Source organism: Mastomys coucha, unplaced genomic scaffold (assembly GCF_008632895.1).
Source record: "Mastomys coucha isolate ucsf_1 unplaced genomic scaffold, UCSF_Mcou_1 pScaffold21, whole genome shotgun sequence".
Lineage (NCBI taxonomy): Eukaryota > Metazoa > Chordata > Mammalia > Rodentia > Muridae > Mastomys > Mastomys coucha.
This window is the reverse complement of record NW_022196904.1, coordinates 20,660,910-20,673,567: the sequence shown is the minus strand read 5'-3', so window position 1 is coordinate 20,673,567 and position 12,658 is coordinate 20,660,910. Positions and strand designations below refer to the sequence as shown.

Here is a 12,658-nt window from a genome sequence, read left to right as displayed (position 1 = left end):
GGGCTTGGGGGGGGGGGCTGACTCAGTGGTGGAAGGTTTGTATTGCTGGCCCCTTAGATCCTCTAAGAGTAGTAAGTAGTCACCTCCTACCCACAGCACCCCCTGTCTCCAAGAGCCCCTGCTTTCTACAAGCAACTCTATTCCTCAAACCCAGGATTCCCAGGATAGATAAATAGTCACTCCCTCCACTTAGTAGCTTCACCCCAGGGCTCCTCAGTATAAGCTAGTGCATCCAGTAATCTCACTGCCCTGGGATAGAAGTCTCTACCTCCCTCAGCCCCCTCCCCCCATCCCTTCTCCAGTTGCTCAGTAGAGCTATGCTGCTCCTCTGCTCCCAAAAGACACTGGTCCCCTAAAGCAAACACAGCCACAAACACAGCAGCCCTCTTCTGCTCAGAGGCAACCAACCTTGGTTTCAAAGCCTGTAAGGAACTTGAGGTCCTGGGACTTCTGTAGAACCCGATCTCTGTCTCCGTCTGCTGCAGCCTTCACCACCTGGGATGTCGGAGGACAGACCGGTGTGGGTTAAGGGAGACTTTGGGGTTCTTGTTTTTATTTTGGGGCAGAGTCTGATACAGCCTACACTATGTTGAACTCACTGAGTAGCTGGGGATAACCAGGAACTGATCTCCTAGTTGAAGGATTAGGGGTCTGTACCGTCACACCAGGCCACAAGGGAGGGTCTAGATAATAGGAAATACTAGCCAGAAGGGTAGAGCAGTACATATCTACAATCCTAGTACTCAGGAGGCAGGGTCATGATTATGAGTTCAAAGCTAGCCTGGACTACCAAGGAACACTGTTAAAAAGGGGAAGGGGGAGAGAGAGAAGTGAGGAGGAGATATTTTGCCCAACCTGGATCACCTCCATTTTCTCTCACTGGTATACTCTTTCACATAGAAGCTGCCCCCTCCCTACTCTGTCCCTGCTCTATCTCCCTCAAGAGAGCCTGCAGGAGGAAATGGTCAGGAGCTCTGCCATCCACTGAGAATGCAGAACCACCTGGAAGCTCTGGGTGGCCCAGAGTAGACTGTCACATCTGTTGATGGCTCCAGACACTAGACAAGGATGGAACAGCATCCTAGGCTGCCTGAGTGCCATTCTCCCTCTTGGACTTTGAGTTGGGTGCAGCGGCACTGGCCATGAGACAAGGCACTCGGGATGCTTGCTGTAGAGCTCAGCTCCTGTCTGGTCCTGCAGAGGGAGGCACTGAAGCACCTGCACCAGCTCCCTTGGCTTTAGAGGACTCTGGGGTAACTGTAGCTGAGCCATTGCCTTCTCATCTGTGAAATGGGTTCTGCGGAGTAAGGAACTTTGGTTCTACATGGGGTCACTGTGTGGGCTCAGCACTGTGACTAGAGAGGAAGTATCTGCCGCAGTGTGGACTACTCTTGCTGTCACTGGGTCCCTTGCAGGACCAGGGTCCCTGTGCAGAAGAGGTGGGCTCAGAGCAGGGAGAGGAACCTGTGCAGCCCTGACCCACTGCACCACCCTTTCTTTGGGAGAGTGGCCTGAGACAGACCCGTAATTCTGTTATAGATCCCCCATGCATATGACTCGTCTGGTCATCTGTTAGGGTTCCATATAAACGGGCTGATTTTCTTTTTCTTTTTTTAAAGGTAGTTCAGCTAATAAAGGTGCTGACAAGTCAGATGATCTGAAATTGGTCCTCAGGCCCCACTGATTCCGGCAGATTCTCCTCTGACCTCCCCATGTGGCCCCATGGTGCATGAGGACATGTGTATACCTATATGCCCTCATATATATACACACACACACTTAAAGACAAACAAGCAAACAAATAAATAAATATGGTCTCCATATGAAACCTAGGCTGGCCTTGAACTCATGATTCTCCTGTCCTGTTTGAGCATCCCAAGCACTCTGATTATAGTCCACCACATCTAATCCCAGCACTTGGGAGGCAGAGGCAAGTGGATTTCTGAGTTCAAGGCCAGCCTGGCCTACAGAGTGAGTTCCAGGACAGTCAGGGCTATACAGAGAAACCCTGTCTTGAAAAACAAAACAACAACAACAACAACAAAAAATTGTTTTGTTTTAATTGGAAAAAGTTAAGGTGATCCAAGTTTGGGAAGGGAATGTTGATAAGAAATGGGGTGGTTCAAGTACTTGTGAAGGCCTTGGCTTTGTGCCTCAAATGTCCTATGTGCCTGTGAGTATGGAGTGTGGGCATAGTGTTATGTCACCTAGTCTTCGTCTTTGTCAACAACTAGGAGTGGTCTTAAAAGTTCTCAGGCTATGGGGCTGGTGAGATGGCTCAGCAGCTAAGAGCACTGACTTCTTCCAAAGGTCCTGAGTTCAAATCCCAGCAACCACATGGTGGCTCACAACCACCTGTAACAAGATCTGACGCCCTCTTTGAGCACGTCTGAAAACAGCTACAGTGTACTTATGTATAATAATAAATAAATCTTAAAAAAAAAAAAAAAAAGGTCTCAGGCCAGAGCCTTCAGCCTTGTCTTAGACATTTTTCTCCTGTCTTCAAGGCCATTTGCACCTTGGCCCTATGTCTACAGGGTCTCCCTCCCCGGGTGCTCACCTGGGCTTAGTCCCCAGGCTTCAGGCTATTTACTACTCAGGGGAAATTTTCAACTCCGTTGCTTCTCCTACCCTCAGGCCCTTCCGGAAGCATCTCAGGAGGTAAGAAGGCAGTGGGGCCAAAGCAGGACCCAGGATGTCCTGGCTCCACCCAACTCCTACCTGTCCAATCAGAACAGAGAAGGGCTCCTGGTGCCCTGCTTGCTGATGGATATGAGTCCTTATGGGTGTTGGGTACTGAGGTTCAGTGTGGTGGTTTGGAAAAGCACGGCTGCATAGGCTCATGTTTGAATACTGAACACTTGGTCCCTAGTCAGTGGACCGGTTTGGAGAAGGACTAGGAGGTGTGGTCTTGTTAGAGGAGGTGTGTTACTGGGGTGCTACGCACACTCGTCTACTCCAGTCACATCCAAAATATCGGGGATAAAATCCTGATAAAGAATAAGAGGCAATAAGACTTCAAAAGGAGTTCTGTGCCTCCTGGATTTCAGACTAGTCGCTGGTATCCCCTAACTCAGAAGTGTTCCAGATTAGTTTTTCCAATCGTCAACACGCCCTCATAATTAGGCATAAAGGTACCACAAGAATTGATTTGTAAATGGTTAAGACTGGGCATTGTCTCCTGGCCGACACAAAGTTTCCAACTATCCCAGTTTAATATTTTACGTACTAGACAGTAATTGAAGGGTTCCCCTCACTCTAGGACACTAGCTAAAAGTGTTAGGTCAAGACTCCCCTCTGCCTGCCTCCAGCAAGAACCAGAGAATTAGCATAAGAATACTTCAACAGGGAGGGCTCCACCCCTCTTCCTCCTGCTTCACACCTAACTACCAGACTCTGCTGACCTTGGTGTGGGGGTCGCTTGCCTACATGACTTCAGTCTAGCAGAAGGACTGGGAGAAGAAGGACTTGGGCTCGCAGAAGGACTAGCACTAGAACTTAGATGGGCTAAGACTCAGATTCATGCATCCGCATTCGCCCTGGCCCAGAGTGCTTGGGCCCTGGGGATAGAGCACCAGTTCAGAGGAGATAGCTGCTGCTTTAGACCCAGTATGTTTTAGATAGCCTCAGATGTACCTCAACTGTTGAGCTGCCAGATTTACCATCTCTCTTTTACAATGACTGTAAAAGTCTGATGCCATTTCTAAGAAATACATTTAGATCTTATACTTCATGTGTCGTCTCTGCCGTCATTTCTTCGCCTACACCTTGTCGACCTGACTAGGACCCCGTTTCTCCCGCGGGTTGAGGGAGGCCCAGATTGGCAGGCCCGCGGCACTGGGGCATGACTTTAAGGTCTCAAAAGCCCACACCAGGCTGGGTTATCTCTCTGCCTCCTGCTTGTAGATCAAATAGGAGCTCTTGGCTGCTGCTACAGTGCCACACATGAGTGCTGCCAAGCTCTGCTCCTGTCTTCATGGCCATGGACTCACCCCTCAGCAAATGCTTTCTTTTACAAGTTGCCTCAGTCATGGTGCCTCTTCACAGCAATAGGACCATGACTGAGACTCCTGTCCTCTGCATGACCAACAAGTGCTCTTAACCACTGAGCCATCTCACTGGCCCTTAAATGACCATTTCTCCTTAGAAGCACCATCATACACAAGGATTTTCCTAATTCCTCTGTGGTCATTTGAGAATGGTTCCCATAGGCTCATATATTTGATGAGAGTAGAACTCTTTGAAAGGATTAGAAAGATTAAGAGGTGTTGTCAGAGTTGGTGTGGCCTTGTTGGAAGAAACATGTCATGGGGGGTGGGGGGGTATAGTTTTGACATGTCAAGCGCCCATGCCAGGCTCTTTCTGTCTGTCTTGTCTGTCTGTCTGTCTCTGCCTATGGATCAGGATGTAGCTCAAGCACACCAGCTTGCCACCATCCTTCCTGCCATGATAATAGACTAAGCCCTTGAAAGAGTAGGCAAGCCCCCAATTAAACTTTGTAAGCCTTGCCTTGGTCATGGTGTCTCTACAGCAATAGAATAGTGACTAAACACCTCTTGACCCTTGAAAGTTTATCTGAATATACTTTTAGCCTCTTCCTGATTGGTCCTTTGCATCCCTCAGCTCTCAGTTCAACATCTCTTCCTCCAGGAAGCCTCCCTTGAATCCTCAAGCTGGGATAGGTTCGTGGCAATATTAGGAGGTGTGGCCTTGCCGGGCAGTGGTGGCACACACCTTTAATCCCAGCACTTGGGAGGCAGAGGTAGGAGGATTTCTGAGTTCGAGGCCAGCCAGGTCTACAGAGTGAGTTCCAGGACAGCCAAGGCTATACAGAGAAATCCTGTTTTGAAAAAAAACAAAGAAAGAAGAAGTGTAGCCTTGTTGGAGAGAGTACCCTCCTATCTGCCTGGAAGCCAGTCTCTCCTCCTGGGTACCTTGGATCCAAGGACTCTCAGCTCCTTCTCCAGCACCATGTCTGCCCGCACACTATCATGCTATCTGCCATGATGAGAATGGACTGAACCTCTGACCCTTTAAGCCTGGCCTAAGTATTGTCCTTTATAAGAGTTGCCTTGGTCATGTCTCTTTGCAGCAATGGAAACCTTAACGAAGACACTGTCCCACAGCTGTGGGACACAGACTGAACTCTGTGATGGGGAGACGACTGTCGCCAGTATTATCCAGAATAGAGCTGGGCACCAAGGGGCAGTCAGGGAATGTTGGAACTGACAACTAGATGAATGGAAAGCCCAAGCTGTGTAGACACAAGTGGGATGACCTGTGCAGCTGCTGCCACTGACAGACTTGGAGGGAGAAAGGGAGGAACAAAGCCGGCGAGGAAGCACTCCCCGAAGAGCTCCAGCTTCCTGGGAGGTGCAGGCTGGATCCAGACTACCTGCCACTCACAGGCCTGCTGGGATTTGGGGCAATCTGTCTCTAAGCTCAGTTACATTGCCTATAATGGGGCTCTAAGTGGCCCTGGCCACTTTCTTTCTTCTTTTTTATTTTTATTTATTTAATGTATGAGTACTCTGCTGCATATACATCTGCCTGCCTGAAGAGGGCATCAGTTCCCCCTATAGATGGCTGTGAGCCACCATGTGGTTGCTGGGAGTTGAGCTCAGAACCTCTGGAAGAGCAGCCAGTGCTCCTAACCGTTGAGCCATCTCACCAGCCCCGGCCCTAGCCACTTTCAATCAAATAGTACTTGTAATATGACTAAGTGGTGGGAGTCACTAGCTGTTATTACTATTACTATAATAGAGTCTCACTATGTAACCCTGGCTGGCCTGGAGCTCACAGAGACTCACCCCCCCCGCCCCCCGCCTCCTCCTCAGCGCATGGCGGTAAGTGCTTTACTGTGAACCATCTTAAAGCCCTGTGTTTCTTAGCTGCAGTCTGCTTTTTCCTTCTTGCCCTGTCCTCCCTACCTGGCTTGAGCCCTGACCCTTCAGAAGCCACAGGGTTTGTGCTCACCTCAATGTAATGGTCCGTGAACTCTGTTCCAAAGGCCCGGCTTGCACCAAAGTCCAGTAGAGTCACCTGGGAACAATGGATGACTGGAATGTGGGGTGCTGTTACCATTCCTACTGCTCCGACTGGACCCCTCTTCCTCTCTCCTGCAGCCCCACCCCTGCTCTTGAGCCACACACACACACCCTCCCCCCCAGCCCCCCTGCCACCCCCTGGCACATTCTAGCCATACCCCTGCCACTCACTGGCACATTCTAGCCACACCCCTGCCACCCACTGGCATATTCCACTGGCAGGTACTTTTTTTTTTTTTTAAGATTTATTTATTATTATAAATGAGTACACTGTAGCTATCTTCAGACACACCAGAAGAGGGCATCAGATTTCATTACGGGTGGATGTGAGCCACCATGTGGTTGCTGGGATTTGAACTCATGACCTTCCGAAGAGCAGTTGGTGCTCTTACCCACTGAGCCATCTCGCCAGCCCATGGCAGGTGCTTTAAGGCTGAACTTTAGTGCTAGCTTTCTTTTGTTGTCTATTTGGGTTTTTGTTTTTGTTTTGTTTGTTTTTGAAACCAGGTTTCATGACACAGTCTGGGCTTCCTCTGCCTCTGGGGTACTAGGATTAAAAGTGGGTGCCTCCACACATAGCTTATTTGCCTTTAATACAAATCTTGGGACTATAAGATACCCCAGAGAATGAGACATCTGAGAAATTAAATGAATAGCCACAAATCCTACTAATCAGCTTAAAATATGAATACCAGTTTATTCCTCCTTCACCCATATACTCCCAGGACCTCTCTCTCCAAGATTACTACTTGCCAGAAACTAAGATCATTAAATGATTTCCTCAGAACTCCAGGGATGGCTCAGTGGTTAAGAGCACTGGCTGGTCGTTCAGAGGACTTGGGTTCGATTCCCAGCACCCACATGGTGGCTGACTGTAATTTCAGTCCCAAGGAATCCAATGTCCTCTTTTGGTCTCCTCAGTCACTGCATCCCATGGTGCACAGACACATGCAAAGTACCCATACAAATAAAAGAGTAAAACAATAAATTTAAAAATTAATTTTCCTAAAATTCTCATGCATATCTTCTACATCTATATGTAGGCACAGAACATATATAGTAATAGTTCCATAATTTATTAAAGCTTTATAATATACAGAGACACCAAACCTGGAGATAAATGTCTGTAGTTACAGATGAAGCAGAAGGATTAGGAATTCAGACCAGCCTGGGCTACACAGTGAAACCCTGCTTTCAGAAAACTTTCAATAGTGTTTAATATAATTGTCCTATAATTTCTATCTTGGCCCTACATGTCTCGTAGGTTTCCCTATCATGGTATGCATTCTAGTTCATCTTTTTGGTCTACTTATATTTTAGAAAGATTCATTATATATGGATGGATGTTCTGTCTACATGTATTTCTGTGCAGCACTTGCAAGCCTGGTGCCACAGAGGTAGAAGAGGGTATTGGAATCCCTTGGAACTGGAGTTACAGATGGTTGTGAACCACCATGTGGATGCTGGGAAGTGACTCATGTCCCTCTGTAAGATGACCACTGAGCCATCCCTCCAGCTCCATTTTTGCACTTATTATGTGTTAAGTTATTACATATTATGTGTGGCAAGTCAGACATTACTTCTCCCACCTTCCTGGGGACTGACGTTAGGGCCATCAGGCTCGGTAGCAAGCAGCTTTACTCACGGAGCCATCTCTTTGGCCCTTGGGAAAATACTCTTTATAGCAGCTAGCCAATGTACCCTGATCCATATCATAAAGAACCAACCTTGTGGCTGGAGGCATCATACAGGAAGTTGGCCCAGTTGGGATCTGTCTGCATGAATCTGAACTCAAACAGCTCCCGCAGACACAACCTCAGGAGCTGAAAGCAAATCTGGAGGAACAAGAAGACATGCCGGTGAGGCGTCCTGCCCGTCCTCCTGCCCGGGAGAGAAAGTGAACGCCTGGCTCTTCCTGGTCCCGTTCCACAAGGAGATGTACCTGATTCCGGATGTCCTGGCTCAGGCCCTGGCACTGGTCTAGAGGGATTCCCCCAGCCAGCTCCATGCCCAGCACCCGTGTTGTGCATAGCTCCTGCACCACCGCTGGCACTCGGAAGAAGGGGTCGTCAGCCAGGAGCTTCCTGGGACAGGAAAAGGGCGAGGGATGAGAGAGACTTCTTCACACTCTAGAGCCCAGAGGCTTGGTTTGAACTGGCTCTTTTACTGAGAAGCCCTTAAAGGCAGGCCATCTTGCTCTAGGCTTTCCTCCCCTCGCCCAGCACCCTTCTCTGGCTTGGCTGCCTTGGGTGACAGCCAATACCTGGCTGGACTGTCATTTAACAGACATTGTAGTACTGTGTACTTTTTTTTTTTTTTCTGAGACAGGGTTTCTCTGTGTAGCCCTGGCTGTCCTGGAACTTACTTTGTAGACCAGGCTGGCCTTGAACCCAGAAATCCATCTGCCTCTGCCTCCCAAGTGCTGGGATTAAAGCGTACACCACCCCTGCCTGGCTCTGTGTAGTCTTTTAACTGGGTGTGGCTGGAGACCCAGTTACTACTTCCCTCCTACTAATCCTTCTCTGACCTTCTTCTGGTTACTGACGACGAGCTCAGAGTATTTAGCTCACACATCACTTTAAAATATAGCTATTTTATGGCCAGTGAGATGGCTTAGAGGATGGATAAAGGGACCTGTCCCAAAGCATATGACCTGAGTTTGATCCCAGGGCTTACGGATTCTTAAAAGTTGCCCTCTGATTCCCACATGTGTGCATCAGCATTTGTATACTGGCATGTACACACATGTATACACACATACTAAGTAATAAATATTATAAATTCTTTATTGAAGAGTTTTTACTCTATGGCTCTACAGTGGTAATCACTAGTCACTCCTTGGGGTCACTAGAGAATCCTATTCTGACATTTCAGTTACTTGTGGTAAACCTTGGTCTAAAAATATTAAATGGATAATTCTAAGCTGGACGTGGGAGTGTGACCAATTCTAAACCTAGCATTGGAGAGTGGAGGAAAGCTCTGGGCCTCAGAGCCAACTCCTGTGACACAGCATGATCCAGGCCAGCCAGGGAACATAAGATTCTGTTTCAAAAAACAATCAAGAGAAAAGGGGTGAGGGGGTGGGGGCAGGTGGGCTGGAGGGATGGCTCAGTGGTTAAGAGCACTGGCTGCTCTTACAGAGCACCTGGGTTCCCAACATTCACAATGGTGGCTCACAATCTGTTTAACTCCAGCTCCAGGCATCTGATGCCCTCTTCTGGCCTCTGAGAGTATTGCATGTACATGGTGCACACACATACACACAAACAAAACATCCATATAATAAAAAAAATATCTCAGCAGGGCGGTGGTGGTGTACGCCTTTAATCCCAGCACTTGGGAAGCAGAGGCAGGCGGATTTCTGAGTTCGAGGCCAGCCTGGTCTACAGAGTGAGTTCCAGGACAGCCAGGGCTACACAGAGAAACCCTGTCTTGAAAAACCCAAACAACCAAACAACCAAATAAAAAATCTCAATTAGAAAAAAAATTCCAGAAGTAATTTACAAATTTAAAATTGAGTACCATTCCAAGCAGTATGAATAATCTACTCATCCAGAATATGCTGGCACATAGTGTGATGCACTTCCCTCATGGCACACAGTCATGGCACAGTGTGACACACTTCCCTCATGGCACACAGTGTGACACACTTCCCTCATGGCACACAGTGTGACACACTTCCCTCATGGCACACAGTGTGACACACTTCCCTCATGGCACACAGAGTGATACACTTCCCTCATGGCACACAGTGTGACACACTTCCCTCATGGCACACAGAGTGATACACTTCCCTCCTAAGCGTGCTTAGCCGCCTCGGCAGGATGAGTGCTGTGATATTACATTGGCGGTGTCCAAGGCACCTTTATTTTACTTAATAATGGTCGCAAAGCCAGAGCAGGAATGTTGGCATCTCAGATGTCCCAATGAAGAGCATAAAACACCTTTCCCCTTTTTTCTAAACTGTTTGTCTTTTTCAATTAATATGTATTAGTCATACACAGTGGATTTCATTATGGCATTTTCACATACACGGGCACACACACAATGTATTTTAGTCAGCTCACTGTCACCCTCTCTCATCCCTCCCATCCCTGCTAGTCCTCGCTTCATAACTCATCCTTCTATTTTCTGGCCTTTTTAAAATGAGGGCTGCTTATAGGAGGATGATGACAGGCTAATTTTTTCTTTCTTTTTTTTACATTTATTTAGTATGTGCACGCATGTGAGGTTTGTGTGCCCCTGCACGCGTGTGTGCGTACGTGTACTCGTGCGTGCCTGTCTATCACAGATCATGGAGCATGTGTGGATTGCGGGGGACAACCTAGCGGGTGTCAGTTTCCTCTTTCCACTCTCTGGGTCCTGGAAATCCAGTCCAGGGCTGGGTGGCAAGGTCTTTAACTAAGGAGACACCTCACCAGCCCACAGAGTGCTGGGAGGCAGTAAAATGCTCAGGTTCAATGAGGAGAATAAAAAAGCCACAGCCCAACCAGGCAGTGGAGGCGCACGCCTTTAATCCCAGCACTTGGGAGGCAGAGGCAGGCGGATTTCTGAGTTCGAGGCCAGCCTGGTCTACAGAGTGAGTTCCAGGACAGCCAGGAACCCTGAGAGAAACCCTGTCTCGAAAAACAAAAAACAAACAAAAAAGCTACAACCCATCAAGATTCTTAGTGAGAACAACTCTGTGTGAAATTGTGGTGAAGGAAGAAGAAATCTGTGCCAGTTTTACCACAATCTGCAAGAGTTACTCCCACCATTTGAGCCAAATGCTTGGGTGAGGTAACTGAGGCACCTTGTGAAGCATAGCAGGCTTGCGTGAGAAGGCTGAGGCAGGAGGACAACAGTTTGAACAAAGGTGGAAAGGTATTCATTCATCTTGAGGGCAGACGCCTGGAACACAAGTGCTCCTGGTGGCACACGCTTGCTACAGCAGGGAACACTGTGCCTAGCCTGTGAGGTTGATCCATAGGTACTCCCTGGGGAAAAGAGTCTGCACAGGGTTGGGAACTAACTGGGCTTCAGGCATCCACTGGGGGCGTCTAGGAGTGTGCCCCCCATACATACAGGAAGGTCTTGGACTCTACACAGTGGTAAATAAATTGGAGGCTCCTTCTCTGACCCGGATGTGGCGGTGCACACCTGTAGTCCCAGCAACTGGGAGCTAGAGGCAGGAAGTACATGCATTGTATACAGGGTGTATTACACTTCCATTTCATTTCAGCAGGTTGACTGCTGCAGCATTATGGCGACAGTGTTTCCTATCATGTCTTAGTCTGCCATTAAGACTCGGGTGTGGTGGTACACATCTGAACCCGAGATGCAGAGTTCAAGGGTATCCTCAGCTACACAGGGAGTTTGAGGCCAGTCTGGGTTACATGGCATTCTTCAAAACCAACGGGCCAAGGAGACAGCTCCATTAGAAAAGGGCTTACCACATATGCATGAGCACTCGTGTTTTACCAGCAGAACCTACAAAAGTTAGGAGGGGCATGCAATTGTAATCCCCGCCATGGGGAAGCAGCAACAGCTGGATCCCTGGGACTCCATGGCTAGCCAGCCTAGTCTATGTGTCCAGTTCTGGGCCAGAGAGAGGTTCTGCCTCAGAGAACAGATGGACACCTAAGTAAGGCTGTTCTCTGGCCTCCACATGCCTTGCACAGTGGGTGAAGAAGTTGAGTGGGGACCTGTGGGGATGCTGGGAACAGCCAGATGGGCAGGCCGCAGAGGCATAGGCTTTGGGGGATCCTGGGACAATGTCCTCAGATACTGCATGGCGTTGCTCTGGCCTGTCCCCTGGTGTCATTCTGCCTTGCAGGGTCCTACTTTGGGTTGGTATGTGGTCCTAGTTTATGAGGTCTCTGATCCAGGCCCTACTTCTCAAAAGCCAGGCCTGTACTACGCACTAATTAGCACACCTCCCCAAGGAGAACGCTCTCCCGAGACTACTGAATGGAATCAGGCCACAGAACCTTGTAAGGGCTGACCTGAGACTGAAGCCTGCACTCATCAGGGTCCAGGACACAGGCCTGGTATGACTGTTGCCTGGACTGCCTCCTCCCATCCCCTGAGGTCGGCATGCTGGGAGACATAGCTGACTCATAAGACCTACTGTAAGGTTCTTCTCTAGGTGTCTCTCTTTGTTTTGTTTTGTTGTTTTGCTTTTTTGAGATGGTGTCTCATGTGGCCCAGGCTGGCCTCAAACTCAGCTACATTCCTGAGGATGACCCTGAACTTCTGGCTTCTACCTCTTGAATGCTAGGGTTATAGGCATAAGCCACCATTCCAGGCTTATAGGGGTGCTGAGGATCGACCCCAGAGTGCGACTAATGTATGCTACGCAGACATCAACTAAGCTACATCCTCAGACTTGAGTTGTCCTTAATTGTTGCTCATGAGCATAACCTGGAGATGTAGCCATATTGTTCTCCATTAGCTGGAGTCTATTCATTTGCCCTGCCACAAAATACTCCGGCATGGAGACCCAGATGAGGTGGCACATGCATGCCATCCCAGCAGTGGAGAGGCAGAGGCAGCAGAATCAGTACAAAGCCAGCATAGCCACACAGTGAGTTCCAGACCAGCTGGGGCTACAGACTGAAATCCTCTCTCAA

The 12,658-nt window shown here is 48.7% G+C and overlaps 1 protein-coding gene across 1 annotated transcript in view; it reads right to left on the bottom strand.

Annotated features, from left to right (window-relative positions):
* The window catches only part of Coq8b (coenzyme Q8B), a 25,979-nt gene that overhangs the window by 899 nt on the left and 12,422 nt on the right, over positions 1-12,658 (bottom strand). The window contains exons 11-14 of the mRNA XM_031385826.1: positions 7,990-8,131; positions 7,775-7,882; positions 5,977-6,042; positions 409-495 (exon numbers count right to left, since the gene is read on the bottom strand). Coding sequence (XP_031241686.1) covers positions 409-495; positions 5,977-6,042; positions 7,775-7,882; positions 7,990-8,131 — 403 coding nt within the window. The remainder of the gene's footprint in view (positions 1-408; positions 496-5,976; positions 6,043-7,774; positions 7,883-7,989; positions 8,132-12,658) is intronic.